This window comes from Bos indicus, chromosome 11 (genome assembly GCF_029378745.1).
Source record: "Bos indicus isolate NIAB-ARS_2022 breed Sahiwal x Tharparkar chromosome 11, NIAB-ARS_B.indTharparkar_mat_pri_1.0, whole genome shotgun sequence".
NCBI classification, from domain to species: Eukaryota; Metazoa; Chordata; class Mammalia; order Artiodactyla; family Bovidae; genus Bos; species Bos indicus.
Genome location: NC_091770.1, coordinates 71,666,273 through 71,691,791, shown reverse-complemented (window position 1 = coordinate 71,691,791; position 25,519 = coordinate 71,666,273). Strand labels below are relative to the sequence as shown.

Below are 25,519 nucleotides of genomic sequence, written 5' to 3'. Positions count from 1 at the left end.
AATGAAATAATAACAGTGACAACAAAAAAACTATGAAAGATGTTCCTGGAACAACTGGGAAAATTTAAATGTGGCCTGAATATTAGATGATAGTATAGAATTACTGATAATTTTCCTAGGTGTGATAATAGTATTGTGGTTCCTCTTAGGAGATGCAAGCTGAAGTGTTCAGGGTTGAGGGATCATGTCTGCAGCTTACTCTCAAATAATTCAACCAAAACAAAAATAAAAACACACAGGGGAGAGGGGAAGCCAATGGAGCAAAATGGTAACAACTGATTAGGTGGAGAGGATATGAGTATTCATTGCCCATTTAGCTCTTCCTTATTTATGATGATTTTCATAATAAAGAGTTAGAAAGAAGGGAAGGGGGGAGGGAGGAAAAGAAGGAAGCAAGGGGCCACTGCCAATTATTTTTGATGTAAATCATATCCATAACTTTCACACCTAAATCCTTTTAGTCCTCTCTTGGGCCATAATGCCTTTTTCATATTACTAGTTTGCAAACCATTCATTTCTTCTGTTTGTTTTGCTTGAGAAGATGGAAGCAGAGTAGGAGAGGCTCTGATATATAGCAGAAAAAGTAATGCACTGACATTCAGAGACCTCCACTGCTCACTCACTCTGGAAACTTCTCCATAAGTCACATAAAATCTGTAAAATGTGGGGCTTGGACAGAATCAGTAGTTTCTCCCAGAATATAAACAAGTCTCTAGCTGAAGTAGGGGTGAAGGGCTGCAGTCCTGCTTCCTTGCCCGGCCAGCATCTCTGGGGAACCTTTATGGTTTTGAGATAAGCAGCTGAAAGTACACTGGACTAGATGAATCATGTGATGCTTTTTGACTTAAAAAGTTTATAGCCAGATTCTGTCTTTTCTGTGTTACAGTTTAATCATATGCCATATTTACTTAAGAGTGGGTCTGTCCTTTCCTGTGCTTACTCCAAATGTGCCCAGATTAACCCTTCTTGCTGCCTATAAATCATCTCAGTGTCTGCTCATTCTTGGTGTCAGTTTTCCCAAGAGCACGGGTTTTACTAACCTCACCGTGTACCCCCCAGCTTGATCTTTTCCATAGACCCTTTCAGTATGAGTGGTTATACTATGAGGCCACTTTCCTTTTTCTTTTTATAAAAAAGAAGGTTTGCATTATTCTTCATTACTGGGATCACTTATGTACATTGAGCTGGATGGTTCATTTTCAGAAACATTGATTTCTTGTGGTTTTTAAAAAACCTTTTAAACAGCTATTCTTTAATGAAAAAATCTTGAACATGAAAAATAATGCATAAACACTCATGTACATACCACCCACCTTTAATAAATTTTACTTAATTTTATTAAATTGTACTTAATTTGCTTCTAATATTTTTCTTTAAAAAAGTTAAATGATATCTTCCACATATATTACTTAGCAATGTAGGTTTCCTCTTAACATTTAAAAATTTGTGTTGATATATATAGCTTAAAAAAAAAACTGCTCTGTATTCCATACTGCAAATATGCTACTGTTTAAACAAAATCTGTTCTCTTTTTCATGGACACTTTCATTTTTTTCCATTTTCCCCCTTTATAAGCAATGACGTATCAGATATTCTTGGTATTTATATGTAATCTTTTTTCCTCTAGCTGTTTAAAAATATTTTTATCTTTATTAAACCCCTTGATTTTATACAGTTCCAGTAAAATGTACATTAGTAGAAAGTTATATTTATTTACTTTATATGGTGCTTTTAATACACTTTTGATGTTTTGAGGGCTCATATCTTTTCTCAATTCTACAAAACACCCTGCAGTTTTTCCTCTAATAGAGTTTCTCTTCAGTTCCATTCTCGTCTTCCTTCAGTGCAGTTTGACACATGTTGAAGCCTCTCAATTTGTCCTTCATTTCTCTAATTTCCTCTTTAATAGTTAACTATTTTTCTTTCTGTACTATTTTCCAGGAGAATTGAGTTTTCTTCCTCCAGGTGAACTGATCAAGATTCTCTTTCAGTTTGCAAATTCTTAATCCCACTTTAATGTTTATCTTTCTATGAGTGCTTTAAAATTTTTTTCAATGACTATTTTTTCATTTTCAAGACTTCTGATTGGTTGGTTTTCATATTCACATACCATCGCTTCAATTCTGTTTTTCTTTCACAATTTCTTCTTTTTAAAAAAATTTTAATTGGAGGATAATTGCTTTACAGTGTTGTGCTGGTTTCTGCCAACAACAGTGTGAATCAGCCGCAAGTATACATTATGTTCCCTCCCTCTTGAACCGGCCTTCCATCCCACCCCATCTCACCTTTCTAGGCTGTCATAGAGCGCCAGGTTGAGCTCCCTGTGTTCTCCTTTTTTAATGAATGAGAATCTTGATCATACTTAAAGTCTTTTTTGCACTGTTTTATTATTTGGATTTCATCTGGGGCAAATTCCTCTTCAGATTGTTGATTCTGCTGGATCTGTCGCAGCAGTACCTTTCTCCGTCTGTAGGCTCACTGCTCGCTGTGAGGTGGAGAGTCTGCAGATTTCACTCCCACTGGGTTTATCCCTGCCTTTCTAGTGGTTTAATGGCTACATCCACTAGGTCCCAGAGTGAGATGTTACTTCGACAACAGGGAGTTCTTCTTCTGGGGTTCTTGGTGATACTGTACCGCCCGTCCAATCTCTACGTCATCAGTTGGCTTGGTTTTCTTTCTGATCTGAGGCAGTCTCTCTGTTCTCCTATCTCCACATGTTGGGAGCCTTCTACGTGTTCTTGGCATAGCAGCTTCCACCACTCTTTTTCCTTAGCAGGGAAGCCTTAGCCCAGCACTTCTGGTTTCCAGCCATGGGCACTGCTCCATGCTCCCATGAGTGGCACCCTTTCAGTGCCCATTACCCATCCAGCCACCAATGCCAGCTTCTGGGTCTGGAGTACAGCATACCCAGGGCTAAATGCTCTGTGATTCTGTTCCATTTCTGATTTGTAGAATTATTTATCTTGTTTTTGAGCTTGTAAGTATGTTTTTGTTGTCTCTTTTTATATTTATGAATCAGTGGTTTGTGTGTGGTGCACAAGGCATATCTTAGGGCATGAATTTACATTGTTATCATGATTAGAAGTCATCCATGATAATGTTAAGTTTAAAAATTTTTTTTATTCCATTAAGTTTTTGAGGTCAATTTCCTTAAAGACCAGAGTTCAATTCATTTGTTCATTCATTCCATAAAGATTTACTAGGTACCAACTATGTTCTAAATATAATATAAAAGGTGAAAATTTCCAAAGATAACTATCAATATATTATCACATTGTATATGCTCTTTTCACACTGTGACAATGAAAATCTTCTGTTGAGAGGGTACCAGGGTGTACTTTCCTATGTCAATCATTAGAATGGGCTAGAAGAGACACTGTGTGACTTACAAAAGTCACATAAAAGCTACCATGTCTTCTGCTGGGCTCTTCCACTCTCTCCTTCACCCTTCCTTAGGAGACTGGATCTAGTGGGAACCTAACTTCCATATTGTGAGGAAGCCCAGGCCACAAGGAGAAGCCATGTGTAAATGTTCTGGCCAACAGCCAGCATGTGAGTGAAAGAAGCTTTAGATGATTCCAGCCCTCAGTCTTTGAGTCTTCTAGCTGAGACCCCCAGATATTGCAGAGGAGAAACGAACCATGCTGTAACCTGTCTTAATTCCTGATGCACAGAAACCATGATGGACATAAATAGTTACTGTTGTTGTAAGTCACTGGATTTGGGGGTAATTGATTATGCAGCAATGATAGCCATTGGGATACAACAGTGAATAAGAGATGTCCATGCCCTTCCAGGAGAAGACGGAGGTATTGAATAAGGAATCTGAGCTGTGATAAGTGTTTGAAGAATAAACAGTGATGCTCTGTAAGTGTCTAACAGGGAAATCTCAACCAGTTTGGCAGTTGAGGTTAGTCTAACATCTTATTGTGAAATGGCCACTATCTCCCACAGTTTCTTTTTCCCAGCACAATGCTTGGCTGTGATGGTTGCTCAAAAATATTGCATAACCTACTGCGGCTTCTTGAAATTATTCTCCTTGTGGCAGTCTTCTTTCTTGTTTCCTTTATGTTCTTGAGAGATGAACTTAACCAAAAGGCAGATCAGGAAATCCTAAAAACCTTCATTCGGCCTTTGTACCAAGCAGAAAACTACTATTACAGTTTATTAATTATAAACTGTCTTTCTCTGTATGTTGCATTGTATAATACGTCTTGCCTCGCAATGGTGGGGGTGAGTGCTGGTCTAAAACTGTCTGGTCGATAAAAGGGAAAACGTGGAAATTTTTTCCCTAAAATACTTCAGTGGCATGATATGAATCTATATAGACATTTTATGCAGATATATACATTATGACCCTGAGATGGACTGAGAGGGTGGTTCCCCAATGGAGTGGCCACCAAGGGCTTCCCATGGCATCAATGGAGAACCTGTGTCTGTCTACCAGTGCAGTCACAGGGTCTTCACAACAGAATGTAGCAGATGCTCCAGGGTTATATGTTAATTATTAAGAGCACTGCTTGATAAAATATAGGACTTTCAGTTAAACTTGAATTTCAGATAAACAACAAGTAATTTTATAGTATGTTTAGTATATTATTTCTTGTTTGTCTGAAATTCAAGTTTAACTGGGTGTCATATTTTTGTTTGCTCTCTCTGGCAGTTCTAATGGTAATTAGTCCATAGACTATGGAATGATTAAATAAGAAAACAGAACATGGGTATGACTCAGGGAATCCTTTTTCTTCTAGGACTGACTACTTTCCTTTTTTCTACATCCCAGTCAACAAAAAAAATCTGTTTTCATTATGCCCAAGAATTCACATGCATTAAAGTTCATGTGGTTAGTCCTGGATTCTTTGCTTTATCCACATACATGAAAGTCTTTTGGTCTCTCAAGGAATGAGCACAACCTTCCATCCTTACCTCACTTTCATTGCAGCAGAACACATCCGAGAGGGTGTAGAATTCGGGGTCCAGGTCAGCAATGGCAGGCGCCGGATTGAACAATGTTTTCACTACAAAGGAGTGAAAAGGGAGTTCCGTGGTTATCATTTTTAACATGGTGCATTTGTGAACATTCAGTAAGGGAACCCCCCGAGTACAACCATTTTCCCCAGCAGATTAAAAAAATCAACTTAGTTATAGATGTAGAAAAGTTTGGATTGTCAATCTCTGTGATAGCCTAGTATCAATTCCTTCTTATGTCCATTTGGTCTGCTTTTTACTTTACAACATTTCAGCCCCAAGGGCAAGCATCAGTATTTACAACTAAGGTGGTAACAAAGTTCTGGCAAAGAGCAAGAAGAACATTAAAGAAGAATTTGAATGATGTGGCATGAAAGGACATGTGCAAATCTGAACATCCAGGCTGGTGAACATTTTTGCAGATTACTTTAAGCACTCAAGTCGCATGGCTAGTTCGTAAATGCATTTTCCAGGAAAAAAATAAAGACATGATAGAAAGGAAACAATGAACAGCTCAAAAATTTCCTGATAAGGATAGTAAGTAGGAGGATCATGTACATATGCATGTTTTGAGCACCTATTTTTTTAATATCTTACAAATATATTCCATGTACTCACGCAACCATGCACATTCACACAAAAGCTTACAATCTTGGCTTCTATGGACAATCTGGGAACATAAAGTAAAGATTGATAAAGGAGGAGAAATTCAATCAGAGGCTGAGAGCTAGCTCAGAATAGGAGACTCCAAGAGGAGAATGGGTGGGGACAGCAGAAAGAGGAAAAATGAGAATGTCACAGCCATCACAGTGTCAGAAATACATTTTTCAGAGGAGGAAAGTGAGCCTCAGAGATGAGGTCAGCCTGAGGACACACACTGGGAGATGGTTAAGCAGGGTCCCTACCCAGGGTCCTCTAGCTTGAAGTCTAGGGTTTAGTCATTTCTCAAGTGGTTGCCTCTCTAAGAGGACAGGACTCTGTCCATAGCAACACAAGCCCCCCATGCCAATGCACAGTATTTAACAATAGTCTTTGTTGTGGAACTTTGTAAACATTTTTAAAAAGTATTTAAAAATTATATTCACAGGAAGTTCTCCTGTCAAAACACTTATGTATCCACCAGAATACCTGACTAGATTGGTTGGTTTGTTTTTTAAACTTGTTTTTAATTGGAGGATAGTTGCTTTACAGTGTTGTGTTGGTTTCTTGGTTGGTCGTCTTTTCCTTACCCAGGTCCACTGACTTATGTGTTTAGTAACTCTAATTTACTATAAACCTGCAGAGTAAAATACTCTAGCTGCAGTCCTCAGAGACTCTTCTAGAACAGTGGTTCACAAACTTGGCTGCATATCAGCCTCGCTGGGAGAGCTTATTAAAATGCCCGATTTCTGGGCTCCACCTTCACTGAATCAGAATCTCCGGGGCTAAGGTCAGTGAGTGTGCATAGTAACAAGTTCTGCAAGTGGCTCTCCTGTGGTTAATTTGGTGCAGATCCATCCACGTTCCTGGGGAAGATGTGTATCTGCATGTAGCTAGTGAAAGCTGTCCACTCCTTCTGCCTGGGGAGGTGAGCTGGTGTATGGCTGCACCTTCTTTGGTCTTACTCAACATTTTGGTTTGGTCGGTGGATGTTGACCAGAGGTTTGTAGGCCAACGCTATTCCCACATTTTCATTATTTTAGAATCTAGAATGTCCACCCAGAGAAATTCTATGGTATATTTTTGGCTGCTCATATTTTTGCACAGGGCTATTGTGAAGCTTAAATTAGAAAATGGATGTAAAAGCCCTGTGTAAACTGTAAAGTGTTGTACAAAAGTAAAGGATTATTACTATTATTGTATTGTCCTTTAGCCATAGCCCCATACTCCTGCCTGTCCACCCATCTTGTCTGCCTTCTGTTGAAGTTTGGATCCTGGCAAAAATCTCTCTCATTGGTTTTCCTGCTTCAGCAAGGTCTCAGAGATGTCAATTATGCATAAAGGCTGTAATTGCCCAGCATTCTAAAACACCCATTTAGTTTTTAGGTTTTCAAAACAAATATGTTGTTCCCTATTTTCCACAGGCATAGAGTTGAAACACCATTGCTCACCCTATCTGATCCTCAGTTCTGCACCCAGCAGCTCTCAGCACAGGTTAGAACAAGCTGTCAGGATGGAACAATGGGACAGAGTCATTTTTCTTATAAAAGTTCCATTTTATTGCAAAAGAGCCTTGATCTAGCAATTCCTTTTCTAAACCCGTCCTACACACACATACCCAGGCCTGCAAAGATGAGGCACAGTAGTGTTCATTCAGCTCTGCTGATAACAGAAAAAAACAAAAGAAACTAAGTATCTATCAGAGTAGATAAAAAATTATGACAAATACTCCCGGCTGCTACTCAAAAAAATGAAGCAGATCTCTGTTTTGTCATAGAAAGACTTCTATAATTTATTTATAAGTAAAAAAGTATTATAGTAAAGTCTGTGCTAAGATTCCCCTCTTTTTTTAAACAAAAGAAATAAAATATAACTATATGTGTATTTATATTTATACACCTACACAGAAGAGAAAAAAGTCTGAGAGATTACTCACTAAATTAATAAGTGATTAGTTACAAAAGGCTGAGAATAAATCTGACCACAGATTAGCTGCTATATACCATGCAAAGACAAAATTTTTAAAATATATATACTATCTCACATCAAAAAACAAGTACACTCTGAGCGAAATGATATAATGTCTTGGTTTCATTTCAAAATAATCCAAGGGTATAAGTGAAACAAGACTGGCCAAGTGTTGGTAACTGTTGAAGCTAAATGACAGTATATATGGGTTTACCATACTATGCTCTATATGTTCACATATATTTGAACTTTTTCACAATAAAAAAACAAATTTTAAAGAAACTGTGGTGGATTCATTTTGATATTTGGCAAAACTAATACAATTATGTAAAGTTTAAAAATTAAATAAAATTAAAAAAAAAAAAAAAGAAAGTTACATTGAATTTTCAGCAGTAATTGCTGGATTGAGAAATTCTGCAATTTAATTTGACTGTAAATACTGTATAAAAACCAGTCAAATCTTATTTGCCTATATCTTACTAAGGGGAAGCATTCTTACCAAAAGAAATTGAATACATGGGATTAGAGTCCAACTAATAACTAAATTTAGGAGAAAAGTGAAACTACCATAAAGAAAGGATCCTCTTTGGCTCATGCTACCATAAATAAGCATGGATATTTTACCGTGATGACAAAATGAAGAATCAGTAGATGGAGCTCATCAAAGAAGAATGCAAATTTGTAATAGTCAAGATGGAAAAAAAAATGATGTCATCCTGGAACCATGCGAAACTAGAGAACACAGGATGTGCAATGCCTTGGAGTAACTTGGAGCTTCAGAGGTGACAGACGGTACCCGACAGTAATTATTATTCATTACCATGTACAATGGACTGAACTCCCGATTGTCTTAGCCTGTCGATGGCTGGCACAATAATATCAGTGAGGAACTGGTGAGGCCCAGGAAGGCAAATGTACAGGCAAAGACAGGAAAATGAAGCTGACTCTTAATGATGTCAGCATGAAAGGCAGAGGCTGGATAGTTAGAAGGCCCTACGAGCGAGCTCAGAGAAACAGAAGACATCACCCTAAGTAAAGAAACCATGGGAGAGTTGGGCTACCCAAAACACCGGCTAGCCAGTCTCTCACTCTAGAGCTTCCTCTCTGTGACTTGAGCAGCAAAAACACCCAAAGCTTGGGTGATGTGCTGAACTATGTCATCAAAGTCAAGGTGGCCAGCCAAGAAGCCTGGTTTGCTAAATGGAAAAGGACTAAAGTGGCATTAAAAGATATTTTGTATCCTACCTAGAATTTAATTTCTTGGCGATCTTACAATTTCAATTATTTATAATTGTTCCTGTAATGTTCCATTTGCTTTAAAATGGATATAAAGACCAGAACCAACATGCATAATTTCATCACAAGCAGCTGCAGCACCAGCTCGGCTGTGGGCCTCTCTTACAACACTGTGACCTAGACAGGAGAGGGCTGCGGAGGGATCTCACATCATTTTTGACATTGCAGGTGTTGCGTAAAACCAATGCTTTCATTTTGGTAAATTCTGAGACAGTATATACAAAGATGTAGCGGGGACTTTCTTCTCTGTATTTTAACACCTGATATATAATCCAGTTGTACAATGTGTTTAATTCAAACCTCACTGCTTATAAATATAGAGATAAGGGAGTCGTGAAATAAACCCATGGCAATGGGTTTATTGTCGTCAATGGATGACGACAATGATTTTACCATCTTTGTTGTAGATGGAATAATGCTGATCAGCACCTATGCCAGCCCTGGGCAATGGACAGGACACTCAGTGCTCAACAGATCTTCATGCTCTGCCTGTTCTACTCTGTGATCAGCCCATTCTCACATTACAACATTAAAGGAATGTGAGGGCTCTCAGTCCGACTCCCATGTTTCACGGAAGAAACTGAGGCCCAGTGCGAGGAACTGACATACTTGCACGAAGTCCTCCATTTGGTAAGTGATTTGACTCTGAATTCAAAGCCATACGTCATGACTCCCAAACCAGTGCTACTTCTATTGTACTATACACTTCTCTCAGGTGAGAACGAAGACACATTAAATTCAAACACACACACACACCACTCATAGTATAGAATCTAAGCTATGTCTGACTGATAAGTACCAATTGGAGACCAGCTGGATACTAGACAAAGGCACACGTGTGCACGGTTGCTTGTGTATGTGTTTTATGTGGGCAGGTAGGGGACACACTGCCGAAAACACTGTAGGGTCTTGTCTCTGTGACTTAAGCAGTAATAACACTGAAAGCTTAGGCTACATGTTGGACAGTATTACAATTCATTGGTTTCACTTTTCTACAGATACTCTTCATAAAGGCTCAGTTCCTTGAAATCAATGGGGCACGGCAGTTTCTTTATTTAAAGTTTGCCCTAGGACACAGAACTTGGGTCTTGGAGTCTGGAATTGTGGTTTCTACAGTGACCTTGGTTGAGCCAATTACTTAACCTCTCCGAGTCTATCTTCTCCTCTTTAATCTGGGAGAATAATGTGTGCCTTACTTTGTCATAAGGCTTTTCTGAGAATCAAATATGTATGAAAGTGCTTTCTAAACTGTAAAGTACATACAGGTGCAGGTATTACTAGTCCCAATATTACAATTTAAGAAAGATCATGCAGAATTTCCTGAGGCATGCTGGCTCTCAGGGAAAATGTGAAGTAGACTAGGTGGACTGTGGCCCTGCATCACCTACTCCTGCCCATTCCTGATGCCCCAGGTCCTCCAGCTCCTCAACAGAAAACTGCCTGGCAGATAACAGAGGAAACACTGCTGGACCCCAACCAAATGACCGCCCGGGTCAGGCTGCCTGCCCATCCAGATAACTCTAGCCTCACCTGTGAAAGGTTAGCTCTTCCACTGTGGTTGCTGTACCTTTCTCTCCTCCACAAGCTGGGTAGGTAACAGGCTATTAGACTAGGACAGAAGAAGAGTCATCTCTGAGAAGCAAGGGATAGCAGGAAAAAAAGAGAAGTTACATGAGAACATGCTTTGACCTATACAAGGAAAGATAAGAGCTTGAATGAAGAGGCTCATTGTACTCACATCACCTGATTACAATGTGCAGTGTGGAGAATGTTTACCATAAGCCTTAGACTTTATCTGTGACACCCTAAGAAAACGTAACCAAATGAGTTTTGGCTTAAAATTCTTTCTGACGGCTTCATGTCCATTAGAAATACATTAAATGTCAGTGAGAATTCGCCACAGCATATTGTTTTGCCAAGAGGAAATTTGTTAAATCAGGACATACGTTTTAAAATTCTCCACAAAATCATTTCGATAACTTATTTTCCATTTATTGCTATGTAGAACACTTATACTTTGAGAGAAAGCACTTATAAACATACACACATACACACACACACACTTTTCCTTTTCTTTTTTTCCTTTTTGTCTTGATGAGAAAGTTTGATCTGGAAAAGTCAGTGTGGTTCTCTCCCTATTTTCTTCTTAGTATAAGTCACGAAACTATGGCCACAATATCAAGAAGCCACTGTCTCAGATAAGTGGCTACTTTTTATTTTTATTTTTTTCACCAAAGGGTGCTGAGATCAGGATATTATCCTAATTTTAATTTAAAAAAAGAGGTGAAAGAGGGAAGAAAATTGGTGTCTACTGAGAAGTACTACACCAAACTTGGCATCCTATTTTATTTCATTCTTAGAACAATTCTCCAGTGTTCTTGCCTGGAGAATCCAACGGACGGGGGAGCCTGGTGGGCTGCCGTCTATGGGGTTGCAGAGAGTTGGACATGACTGAAGCGACTTAGCAGCAGCAGCAGAACAATTCTGTAGGGGAGTATGTCTATATGCGTTTAACAGATATGGCTCAAAAATAATCAGATAATTCTGCTAAGACTATAAAGCTAACAAGGAACAGAAATGGGATTCTAACTCAGATGATTTCCTATTAGTCAGTGGTTAAAAAAAAAGAAGCAAACAGAAAGAAACTACTTAGATTTTTTTCAAGTTTGTTATATGTTGGGGCGAGAGAAGGGGAGTGGGCGAGAGAACAGATGAACCAAGATTAACCATGAGCTGACAACTGTTGAAGCTGGGTCATGGGTTTCCTTATAGAATTCTGCCTGCTTTTATGTGTTTGAAAACTTCCAAAGCCTAAGATAAAACAAAAAGAGCTACTTAAAGGACATTGAAACATAGAAAATATTACATATAAATAATCTTTTGTTGTTTTTAGAAAAGATGATAAAGTTTTACAAAAAGGAGGAAGATTTAATCTTCAGTCCTTGAGATGTTTATCCAAGTGTACCTGGGCAGTGATTATCCAGGACCTGAAGCTTAAACTCTGCTTCTCAGAATGGAACTTATTCTACTACTTAAGAGTATATCTTGGACAAGGAGCTCTTTCAAAGATTCCAGTTACTACATGAGTTATTTCTGCTACTAGACTCGAGATTTATATTTCAGAATATCAGAAATGCTACTCATGTTATTTCTCCCCTCCCCATTTGTAAGGTTTTCTAACATTATTGAGAACTACAGGAAGACAGTGAATCTTAGATGGGAGAAAATATTTTACTGCAGAAAAATATGGCATTGCTTAACTTGAAAGGTTAACTTTCACTGAGACAGTGATAAAAGCTTTATAGAAAGAAGGACAAATGTGTAAAATTACCTCCATTGCTGTGGGCTATTCTCAGGGCTTCCAAAGAAGTTGCAGGAGTTACTTCTAGCTGGCAGATCATCACTTTGGCTCTGCTGATGGCACTGGCTGCTTCCCTCAGGTCTTCTGTATTCAAAAGTAAATTTGCTCCAGCTACTATAACGATGATATTCTGGCCTATAAAGAATTTCTAGATGTTTATATTAAAAATCAAGCAAAATCAAGCAACAACATCCTGCAGTGTTACATTCACCCTCAGAAAACCATTATATAAAAATGTGTTATAAGTATCAATTTTAATATTTCTAAGCCACTCAGGTTAAATTTTGTATTCCCCATGGATCTTCTTTTATATCTCTGTAGGAATCATATTATTCTTATCATCTTGAGCAAAATCTAAAAAAAAAAACAGATTTCCCTTTCAATATTCTTATGTACACAGAATATTAGCTGATAAATTATACATAACATTTTGTTTCTCTTATGGGAAATGGCTGATACAATGTATATGGTAAAGATTCTGAATCCTAAATGACAGATGTCATAATGATGAGTATAAGCAGGAAGAAGCTTGCTTAATGCTAAAAACTAATGCTCTGTAGTATGCAGTCAGTTCACATGTATGTCCCAGGGTATTCTTAAAAGTGATTTTGTAAATCAAAACGCATTTTATAATATTAAACAGATAAAAGCTGTACTAGGTAAGTAGGGAGACAGTGGTATCTGGCCTGTACTGTACTAGATCAAACAGAAGCAGGACTGAGGAATCTTGTATGCACATCACTTGGAGCCACTCTCTACAGTCCAACCCAAGCTGGGGAGGGGTGGTGGTGCGTTTTCTCTGTCAGGTGAAGTCTCCGGAGCTGTGCCGTCCCCTAGGGTAGTCATGAGTACAAGCCATGTGTGGTGACTGAGCCCTTGAAATGTGGCTCGTCCCAACTGAGATGAGCTTCAATTGCACAATACATAGCAGATTTCAGAGACTGAGTAGTAAGAAAAGAAGGTAACATCTCATTATTTTTAAAGAACATTTTGATTACATGTTGAAAGGATAATATTTTGGATTAAGTCAATATATTAAGATTAATTTTACCTGGTCCTTTTTACTTTTTAAAATGTGACTAAAAAGGTGGCTCAGTGGTAAAAAATATGCCTGCCAATGTAGAAGATGTAGCTTCAATCCCTGGGTCAGGAAGATCCCTGGGAGGAGGAAATGTCAACCAACTCCCGTATTCTTGCCTGGGAAATCCCATGGACAGAGGAGCCTGGTGGGCTACAGTCCATGGGGTCACAAAGAGTCAGACATGACTTAGCGACTAAACAACAACAGGGGAAAGTGTAAATTTATGGATATAATTTGCATTATAGTCTATAGGACAGCCTGACTCAGAGGGATGGGCTGCAGCAGTCTTCTGTGCTCTAGGCTGCTTGTGCTGATCATGTATAGACATGACCTAAAACCTCTTCCGACTACAGAACACGTGCCGGCCTGTCATCTTACCACAGGTATGTGTGTTGACCAAGGAGGACCTGATAACATGGGGGTGCTTCAGGGTAAACCCAATCTCAGTACTGGAAAAATTCAAAGTACCTGCATCCTGGAAGACAGCATACCTCCTCCTCTCTCTCCTCCAGTGACTTCATTCTCTCAGCCACAGTCCACTGCTGCTCTGTGCTGCTGACGGGTTTGGCCTGGCTTTGGCTGATGTCCAACAAAGCCCAAGACTACAGCTGTCTGGTGGACACTGTCATATGGCTAGCTCATTCATACCTTAAATTTAACTTGTCAGAACCACTACTCATCCCTCCACTTAAAGATGCTGCTTGTTGCCTCTCTGGGTGTCTGTGTTAGCTCTTATCTCATATGCTGTACTGGAGAAGGAAATGGCAACCCACTCCAGTGTTCTTGCCTGGAGAATCCCAGGGACGGGGGAGCCTGGTGGGCTGCCATCTATGGGGTCACACAGAGTCTGACACGACTGAAGTGACTTAGCAGCAGCAACAGCAGCATATGCTGTAAACCAGACAAAGTTTACTGTAATAGGCAGCCCATACACAATATTAAATTGTATTTTTGCATGGAAAACGTGGTATTGTGTCACCCAGATAAGGAAGAAATAGAACTTGACGATATCCCTAGAAACCCCCCCACCACCGAAAAAGAGGATTCAGACACGGAATGAGCTGTTGTTGGAAGTGATAATTACATAAGATATGGCTTAAAGTAATGGACACAGACTGCTGTTAGAATGAAAACTTTCGTCTACTGTTTTTAATTGGAATATATTTTTTGGGGTTGTTATTGCAACTTTGAGATCACTAAAGTAGACTAAAAATACCATAATTTCTGTGATAAATGATTTTGTGAAACTGCATTATAAATAAAAGACATATTGGGACAGTTCAGTTCAGTCAAATCCTAATTTAACACAGTGTACTCTGACTCCTGACAGTATAGTAGGTTCTTCTGTCCTAGGAGCTCCATGAAATGCTTGGTCCTTCTGAATATTGTGTGTGTGTGTGTGTGTCTGTGTGCCCAGTCATGTCTGACTCTTTGTGACCCCATGGACTGTAGCCTGCCAGGCTCCTCTGTCCATGGAATTTTCCAGGCAAGAATACTGGAGTAGGTTGCCATTTCCTACTCTGGGAGATCTCCCCGACCCAGGGATCGAACCCTTGTCTCCTGCATTGGCAGGTGGATTCTTTACCACTAGCACCATTCAGAGGGTGGTGGGAAGCTCTCTGAATATTAACTCTGATTAAAAAAAATCTTATTTAGGAGTTTTTACACTTAAAATAGTTGGCAGAAATTCTAAAAACCTTCCTTGAGGGTAAAGAGAAGTTACTGTGTTTTTTTGACTGCACCTTGTGGCATGCGGGATCTTTGTTCCCCAACCAGGGATCGAACCTGCACCCTCTGCAGTGTAAGCATGGATTCTTAACCACTGGAACATGAGGGAAGTCCTGGAAGGTTACTGTTTTTAAAAGACACATTTCAACTATTGCAAGGTCCTGTGACAGACATGGTTGTATATATATACTTTTGAGATTTGATTGCTGTTTAAAGAGCAGACAAAATTGAACATTAACGACGAGTTATAGGCAATTGGTTGCTGCCATTTGCTCAGTAAATATTCTATAAATATGATTCATCAACTTTCCTTTGCACCTATCTATTTACATGTATTTACTTAGTAACTGAAGTGACAGATGAATACTTAACTACTTTTAGAGATAAATATCAATTCTGGGTTCACATGAAGGGTAATGGGATGCTACAGAATATAAGTATAATTTTGAGGCAACTATATCACCTCATTTGTATTGGACGGACAATTTTGTATTTGAGCAATCAACTTGGGAAGTATAAATAAAGGGAAACATATATATTTAGATTGGAAAGACCATACATTAGGCCTTGGAGTGGTGGGTATGGTAAGAGATCCACAGGAATAGGGTAAAAAAATGGATGTTTCTGCTCTAGTTCTGGAAACGATACTCCAACGTGCAAAACATATACCTTCATTATCGACAATGATAGAAGCAGCTCCGGTCGCAGCATCTTTAGTCTGATATGTAAATTCTAAAAGAAAAAAGAAATCATCACGTATGTACAGCCTGGCAGGGATAATCTATTTTTTAACAATTTCAATGCAACACTAATCCTTGGAAAACTTTTTAACCTTTAACCATCTGGAATGATAAAAAAGAAATAAGTAATTAGTGCTGATTTATACCCATCACCTACACAGTGAGGAACATACAAGTCTTCACACTTAGTTGTGCCTTTTTTCTACATTAGTGGCAGCCCAGTAAACCACCCCCGCTTCCAGTTCCTTCAGATTATTCACAGTGGTACATGTGCATTTTCCTAGACCACCATATTTCTTTTCTTTAGTGAAAGAAATGACAGACTTGAGATGAAAGACTAAAGGTCAGACTCATAAAATGAACTTGTTTGATTCTCTTCATTTTCATAAGCTTTGCATCTTATCAAGGATTATGGTCTGGCGCCTAAATGGAAATGTTGATCAGGCAGCCTTTGGCAGCAGCAAAAAGCCCTGAACTGGAGCCAAAGACCTGCATTCTAGTCCTAGCTCTGGCTCCAGCTTAGCTGTGTGCTCTTGGACACATTCAGAACCAATCTGGCCTTCAGTTTTCTCTCTTGTGAAATGATGGTATCAGCATCAGTGGTTTCTCAGATCATTTCCAGCTATGACATTCAATGACTTTTCTTAAAATATCTTCTGTGAATGCAGCACCTGTTTTCTCTTGTCACCTACTTTTGAAACATTTCTACGAGATGAAGGTTTGTAACCTCCTACCATTTTATTCCCATCTGGAGAAATGTATATGAAAGAAGTAACCAAAGGGTAATCAGGCGAGACTAGACAAAGCTGAGCATAAAAATTCTCTGGCCACCAGGGGAGGATCTAATAACTCTATTCTATATTTGACTTTTCTTATAACCAGATTCCAGAAGAAAGTTATAAAAACTAACTTTAAGAAAGATGAAATTTTACCTGTAGAAATATCATTCTGTTTTAAGTTTTCTATATAATCATTGCCAAAGGAATCTTTGCCAACCTGTACCAAAGAAATGATGAACATTAGATGTTTTACACTTAGTAAAATGCTACAATGTAGTTTTTAGAATACTTAGCATTTTAAAAGGGCATATCTGCACGGTACTTTATAAACATTAACTAATTAATCTTCTTAATGTAAGATGCTAGACTTGATTTCAACCCAAAGAATTGTTATATATTAATGTTCCATTTATATCCTGCCTAAAATGTGAAGCATTTAATGACTGTCACAAGTTCCATAGCTTCATTCTCATTTTGATCTGTTCATACGAAAATTCCCATTGAGACAGAGCTGTCCACCATCAACAATCCTCAATATTAATGAAGAATCTGTTATTCATACTATCTGTACTATCTATAGATAGTATATATCTATATATACTATAGAGATACTATATACTATCTATACATAGTATATATCTATATATCTACACTATCTATAGTATATACTGATATACTATAAGTCACTCTACATGAAGACAACTTTGGAATGACCTGCCTGCTGTTTGAGAATCTTCTTTATCTTCTCCTCTGACCCTGACATAGGGAGCAAAGAAGAGAGAATTTAAAAAGCCCTAGCTAATTTGGGTAAGTTGGTACAGTTGAATTCTGTTGTTTAGCATCCTAGCATGCATTCTGGTAATGATACTTCAGTTTTTCCTTTGGATTCTTCCAGTCATAGACAACATGAGTAGGGTGGCCTATTTGTGAATCTGTATTGACACATCATTATCACTTAAACCCCACAGCTTACATTTGGGTCCACTTGGGTATTGTACAACCTTTGGGTTTTGACAAGTGTATAGACATGTATCCACCATTATAGTCTCATACAGAATTTGTTGTTGTTCAGTCACTAAATTGTGCAGCCCCATGGACTGTATCACACCAGGCTCTTCTGTCCTCCACTATTTCCCAGAATTTGTTCAAATTTATGTCCACTGAGTCGGCGATGCTATCTAACCATCTCATCTTCTACCACCCTCTTCTCTTGCCTTTAGTCTTTCCCAGCATCAGGGTCTTTTCCAATGAGTACACTCTTGTACTCAGAATACACACACACACACACACACACACACACACACACACACATAAAGCTATGTATCTTATTCCTTTCATAAGAACAATATAGTCAACTGGGAGCATATCTATGCCTAGGTTCCAATGTTCATTGTATTGAAATGTGGACAAAAAGCAATGGAGATCTGAGTTCTTTTTAAAGGGACTTTAAAAAGTCTTTTATTTGTACATTACAGAGTTGCACAGATGACTTGTGCAATGTTTTGTTGTTGTTGTTCAGTTGCTAAGTCATGTCTGACTCTTTGTGACCCCATGGATGGCAGATGCCAAGCGCCTTTGGCCTCCACCATCTCCCAGAGTTTGCCCAAATTCATGTCTGTTGAGTTGGTGATGCTATCTAACCATCTTATCCTCTGCTGCCCCCTTCTCTTTTTGCCTTCAGTCTTTCCCAGCATGAAGGTTTTTTCCAAAGAGTCAGCTCTTTGCATCAGGTGGCCATAAAAGCATGCCATCTTCCCTATTTCCTCTCCCACAAAATCTCTTACACATTCATTCTTCTGGATTTACTTTAAAAAAGGATGAGAGAAGTGAACATCTTCCAATCTCCTTTGTTTACTTCTGACTCAAATATAAGCCTCCTCCCCAGCAACTGGAAGTTGATAACCAGAAGACCACTGACAAAATGTGGTCCAATGGAGAAGGGAATGGCAAACCACTTCAGTATTCTTGCCTTGAGAACTCCATGAACAGGCAAAAAGATATGACACTGAAAGATGAACTCCCCAGGTCGGTAGGTGCCCAATATACTACTGGAGAAGAGTGAAGAAATGACTCCAGAAAGAATGAAGAGATGGAGCCAAAGCAAAAACAACACCCAGATGTGGATGTGACTGGTGATGGAAGTAAAGTCATTGCATAGGAACCTGAAATGTTAGGTCCATGAATCAAGGTAAATTGGAAGTGGTCAAACAGGAGATGGTAAGAGTGAACATTGACATTTTAGGAATCAGTGAACTAAAATGGACTGGAATGGGTGAATTTAACTCAGATGACCATTATATCTACTACTGTGGGCAAGAATCCCTTAGAAGAAATGGAGTAGCCATCATAGTCAACAAGAGTGTCTGAAATGCAGTACTTGCATGCAATCTCAAAAACGACAGAATGATCTCAGTTCATTTCCAAGGCAAACCATTCAATATCACAGTAATCCAAGTCTATGCCCTGACCAGGAATGCTGAAGAAGCTGAAGTTGAATGGTTCTATGAAGACCTACAAGATCTTCTAGAACTAACACCCAAAAAAGATGTCCTTTTCATTATAGGGGACTGGAATGGAAAAGTAGGAAATCAAGAAATACTTGGAGTAACAGGAAAATTTGGCCTTGGAGTACAGAATGAAGCAGGGCAAAGGCTAATAGAGTTTTGTCAAGAGAACACATTGGTCATAGCAAACACCCTTTTCCAACAACACAAGAGAAGACTCCACACATGCACATCACCAGATGGTCAATACTGAATCAGACTGATTATATTATTTGCAGCCAAAGATGGAGAAGCTCTATACAGTCAGGAGAAACAAGAGCAGGAGCTGTCTGTGGCTCAGATCGTGAACTCCTTATTGCCAGATTCAGACTTAAATTGAAGAAAGTGGGGAAAACCACTAGACCATTCAGGTATGACCTTAATCAAATCCCTTACGATTATACAGTGGAAGTGACAAATAGATTCAAGGGATTAGATCTGATATAGTGCCTGAAGAACTATGGATGGAGGTTCATGATATTGTACAGGAGACAGTGATCAAGACCATCCCTAAGGAAAAGAAATACAAAAAGGCAAAATGGTTATCTGAGGAGGTCTTATAAATAGCTGAGAAAAGAAGAGAAGCTAAAGGCAAAGGAGAAAAGGAAAGATATACCCATTTGAATGCAGAGTTCCAAAGAACAGCATGGAGATATAAGAAAGCCTTCCTCAGTGATCAATGCAAATAAATAGAGGAAAACAATAGAATGGGAAAGACTAGAGATCTCTTCAAGAAAATTATAGAGATACCAAGGGAACATTTCATGCAAAGATGAGCACAATAAAGGACAGAAATGGTATGGACCTAACAGAAGCAGAAGATATTAAGAAGAGATGGCAAGAATACACAGAAGAACTATACAAAAAAGATCTTCATGACCCAGATAACCATGATGGTGTGATCACTCACCTAGAGCCAGACATCCTGGAATGAGAAGTCAAGTGGGGCTTAGGAAGCATCACTACAAACAAAGCTAGTGGAGGTTATGGAATTCCAGTTGAGCTATTTCAAATCCTAAAAGGTGATGGTGTTAAAGTGCTGCACTCAATATGCCAGTAAATTTGGAAAACTCAGCAGTGGCCACAAGACTGGAAAAGGTCAGTTTTCATTCCAATCCCAAAGAAAGGCAATGCCAAAGAACGTTCAAACTACTGCACAATTGCACTCATCTCACACGCTAGCAAAGTAATGCTCAAAATTCTCCAAGCCAGGCTTCAGCCATATGTGAACCGTGAACTTCCTGATGTTCAAGCTGGTTTTAGAAAAGGCAGAGGAACCAGAGATTAAATTGCCAACATCTGTTGGATCATTGAAAAAGCAAGAGAGTTCCAGAAGAACATCTATTTCTGCTTTACTAACTATGCCAAAGCCTTTGATTGTGTGGATTGCAACAAACTGTGAAAATTCTTCACACCACCTTACCTGCCTCCTGATAAATCTGTATGTAGGTCAAGAAGCAACAGTTAGAATCAGATATGGATCAACAGACTGGTTCCAAATTGGGAAAAGAATGCATCAAGGCTGTATATTGTCACCCTGCTTATTTAACTTATATGCACAGTACATCATGCGAAATGTTGGGCTGGATGAAGTACAAGCTGGAATCAAGATTGCTGGGAGAAATATGAATAACCTCATATATGCAGATGACACCACCTTTATGGCAGAAAGTGAAGAACTGAAGAACCTCTTGATGAAAGTGAAAGAGGAGAGTGAAAGAGTTGGCTTGAAACTCAACATTCAGAAAACTAAGATCATGGCATCCAGTCCCATCACTTCATGGCAAATAGATGAGGAAACAATGGAAACAATGACAGACTTTATTTTTGGGGGCTCCAAAATCACTGCAGATGATGACTGCAGCCATGAAGTTAAAAGACTCTTGCTACTTGGGAAAAAAGCTATGACCAACCTAGACAGCATATTAAAAAGCATAGATATTACTTTGCCAACAAAGGTCTGTCTAGTCAAAGCTATGGTTTTTCCAGTAGTCATGTATGGATGTGACAGTTGGGACTATAAAGGCTGAGTGCCGAAGAATTGATGCTTTTGAACTGTGGTGTTGGAGAAGACTCTTGAGAGTCCCTTTGACTGCAAGGAGATCAAACCAGTTAATCCTAAAGGAAATGAACCCCGAATATTCATTGGAAGGACTGATGCTGAAGCTGAAACTCCAATACTTCGGCCACCTGATGTGAAGAACTGACTCGTTGGAAAAGACCCTGATGCTGGGAAAGATTAAAGGCAGGAGGAGAAGGGGACGACAGAGGATGAGGTGATTGGATGGCATCACCGACTGGATGGACATGAGTTTGAGTAAAGTCTGGGAATTGGTGATGAACAGGGCAGCCTGGTGTGCTGCAGTCCACGGGGTCACAAAGAGTCAGACATGACTGAGTGACTGAACTGAACCAGAAGTCAGAGGAATAGAAGCCAAGTAAAGGAGTCATTCATTGCCCACCACTGAGAGCTAAGTGAAAGTACCTTGAAAACCACAGTGAATGCTACAAGGGCAAAGCCCCTGGAATAACGACAGTTACAAAGGAATCCTCATGGGTATTGTTGGAGGCTTTCCCATTTTCCCTTCACACTTTGGCTGTCAAATGTGTGAAAACTTTAAATGTTCCATGAGGCAAAATGGCGCTTGTGCGAATCAGGGCATATGGAACTGAATTTCAGTTCTGCTATTATCCTAATTCAAAGGCTTTGCAGTTTGCTGTAAACTGTTCCACCTGAGCCAGGCTATAGGGTGGGACTTGTATGAGTTATCTCAGGCAGGTAGGAAACCAAGATTTCTCAGCCTGAGGATGCCCAGGTTACACCCCAGACCAATTAAATCAGCCCCCGTGGCAGGCGGGACAGTGGCAAGGTCCCCAGGTGATTACAATGTGTGTAATCACTGAGAGCTAACCTCCAGTCAAGGCTGCTGATTGCATGGTTAGAGCTGGGAGAGTGTCCGGAAAGCTGTGTCTGAGTGGAAATGAAGAGGGGGAGCATGGTCTTGCTTGGTTTCTATTGGGAAGTCAGCTCAGTGGGAGCCTGGTGGGACCTGCAGAATCTGCTGGGGGCAAGGGGCCCATCAGGATCCAACACTGCATCAAGGTACTGTAGAATCTGAAAGCTTTCTTTGGCTTGTGTTTCCTGACTCCAGATTGATTTTGACGTGGCCCAGGCTTGCTTCCCCTGGCTTCTATTTCTCCAAAACTCATAATTGGCAAAGTAGTAGGATTTCTGTTTTTCAGAGTGGTCAGTAGAGGCACTCCTAACTTGAATGGTCAGTGTTTATATTAAAAACATGCTGTGAGTACAATATATTTATGCCTATTTCCTTGCCTTCTACTTACAAGAACTAAGAAGTCCTTTCATCTCTCCTCTACCTAATCAAACCTCACCTGTTTTTCAAGCATCAACTTAAGGCTTACCTTCTCGATTCTAGCCCTTGATATTCCTTTTATTTCCAGAACTCCTACAGCATTCCTCATGGATACCATATAATTAAACACTTAATTGAATACCATCTTATCATGTTTGCCCAGTCTTAAAGTCTAGTCTTCCTAAAGGCTTACTGGAGACTCTAGCTTAGCATATATTTATCCCTCCCCCAGTCCTGTGCACTAAAGGTGTTCTGTAAATATTTGATCATCTTAATTGCTTGTCAGTTCATTTTCCTTGAATCTAGCTTATCATTCTTAAAGGGACATAATTTACAGGCATCCAGACTATGCTGGTTATGGCTACAGAAAGCTTCTAGCCAAGGTTTTGCTTAGAACAGCCTTCTTGAAGGCCCCCTCATATTCTTTTGATTGCAGCACTGAAATACTTTTGGGAAGAAAGACTCTGGGAAAACCACATAGTCTGAGGCAGCCTGTGTCAGGCTGTTGCAGGTGAGAGAAGCCAAGTCAGCAGCAACCAGGGACAACCACTCACACGTAAGCCAAGGCAACTTACGGAACGCCAGGTGCCCTTCAGGAAATCCCAGGTTTCAGCCCTACCTGAACACTGTAGAGTAGAACTTTCTGCAATCATGAAATGTTCTATATCTGTGCTGCCCAATACAGACACTTGAAAATGTAGCCAGCATGACTGAGGAACTCAATTTTTTTTCTTTATTTTTAATTGAAGGATAATTACAATATTGTGTTGGTTTCTGCCATACATCAAAATGGATCAGCTATAGGTATACACACGTCCAATCCCTCTGGAGCCTCCCTCCCACCTCCCTCCCCATCCCACCCCACTAGGTTGTCACAGGGCCCTGGTTTGAGTTCCCTGAGTCATACAGCAAATTCCCACTGGCTATCTACTTTACAGATGTTCGTGGTTATGTTTCCATGCTACGCTCTCCCTTTGTCCCAGCCCCTCCTTCCTGCCCTCTGTCCCCATGTCCAGAAGTCTGTTCTCTTACGTTTGCGTCTCCACTGCTGCCCTGCGAACAGGTTCCTCAGTGCCATCTTTCTAGACTCCACATATAAGTGTTAATATACAATACTTGTTTTTCTCTTTCTGATGAAGAACTCCGTTTTTAATTTCACTTGAATTACATTGAAATATAAATAGCCACATGTGGCCAGTGGCTAGTGTAATGGACAGTGCGACCGTGGAGAGATGTGAATTAGGATCATGGAAAAGTAAAGGGCCGGACTGTGTTGGGAACAAGAGCAGTTCCTCATGCTGAGGGCACCGAGGTGCTTCCTTCACTCTGAGGACTGGAAAGATCTCTCTGCATCGAGGGAGAGCCACTCAGTGGCTTCCACCGTCCAGAACTATGACCAGTGTTGAGGAGAGTAACTGCAGTTAGTACGGTCATGATAACCAATATTGTCAAATGGGTGAGGAATGATGGGCTGCTTGGCATCCTTGAATGGCAGAAAATATCTAGGAATTCCACCCATCAACATATACTTGAGGTAAATGAAACAGGGGACCAAGATAGCATACCCAGGGACACATGAAATGATCTATACTGCTAAAAAAATGATCACATGTATTAAAACAGGTTCCTGAGTTTCAAAGTTAGAATACATGAAGATACAATTAACAGTAAATCTAAGTTGAACATAATTTAATCTTTATGATTCAAGAGATTTTGTGGCTTTTCAGTGCCTGAGGGTCACAATGAGCAGCACGTTGAAGAGGCTATAAGCTGCATTTGTTGTCACATAACAAAACTCAGCAGTTGCTTTTTTTGGAGGAAAACCCTCATGGTAATTTTATAACTTGTCATTTGTGGCTTTATCATAAAAGATGAAAGAAGAATACGTAAAATTCCAGTTCATGCTGTCTGGTTGTTTAAATCCTAGATAAATGGGTGTTTACCTTACTGAATGATGGCTTTTAACATGCAAAGTTAATGTTTCAGTCTCCATTATCAGGCCTGCTTATCTGAGAGTGGTGGTGGGTTTGTGGTAATCCAACTGTTTCTTCCATTCTTCCTGTATGAGGCATATTGGTTAGGGTCATAGGATCCTAGTGTTTGAACATGCATTTCTATCAATACAGCCAACTAGTTTTAGCTAGTCATCTTTCAACAGAGTTCAGAAAAGAGATTTCACTTCATTATGTATATTATCTATAAAGGCCTGGTGACTAGTTTTTGATCTTTGAAGATTAAAATCTCAGTGCACAATCAGTGGATTGTCCCACAGTAATCTAACATAGAGGGCTTTCCAGGTGGCACTAGTGGTAAAGAACCCGCCTGCCAATCCAGAAGACTTATATAAGAGACTCAGGTTTGATCCCTGGGTCAGAAGATCCCTGGAGGAGGGCATGGCTACCCACTCCAGTATTCTTGCCTGGAGAATCCCATGGACAGAGGAGCCTGGTGGGCTACAGTCCATAGGGTTGCAAAGAGTTGGACATGACTGAAGCAACTTAGCACACAATCTAACATTTAGAAGGGTACTTTTATGGCTAACGTGATGGATACATTGCTTTTCAAGTTTTTTGTGGTGAAGGATCAGGTTTCTGTTTTATTTTTTTCCCTTTTTTTCATTTTCTATACATTATAGACTAATAATTTTTAAAATACAACAGTAAAATGAAAATACAAGTCATATAAAATACAAGGCCTAATTTATTATTGTTATATTCAGCAGCTATAAAGCTACCTTCAGATTGCTGAAAATGCTCCTAACTGCTTACTCTCAAGTTTCTGTACTGTCCTGATCAGTGACAGTTTGCCCTGAGGACCAGATTTTGAGTGGAACTGCTCTAACATACTGCCTCTGTCACAGACCTTTATGCCTTTAAAAAATTAAAAAAAAATTTTATATTGGAGCACAGTTGATGTTCTGTGGAAGAGGGCAAGGGCAGGATGATTTGGGAGAATGGCATTGAAACATGTATAATATCATATGTGAAACAAATCACCAGACCAGGCTCGATGCATGATACAGGATGCTCGGGGCTGGTGCAC

General features: G+C 39.5%; 1 protein-coding gene across 2 annotated transcripts in view; it reads right to left on the bottom strand.

Moving 5' to 3' along the window:
• The window catches only part of RBKS (ribokinase), a 94,892-nt gene that overhangs the window by 35,323 nt on the left and 34,050 nt on the right, over positions 1–25,519 (bottom strand). For both annotated transcript variants that reach the window (XM_019970495.2, XM_019970494.2), the window contains exons 3-6: positions 16,714–16,777; positions 15,711–15,773; positions 12,203–12,367; positions 4,927–5,018 (exon numbers count right to left, since the gene is read on the bottom strand). In XM_019970495.2, coding sequence (XP_019826054.2) covers positions 4,927–5,018; positions 12,203–12,367; positions 15,711–15,773; positions 16,714–16,777 — 384 coding nt within the window. The remainder of the gene's footprint in view (positions 1–4,926; positions 5,019–12,202; positions 12,368–15,710; positions 15,774–16,713; positions 16,778–25,519) is intronic.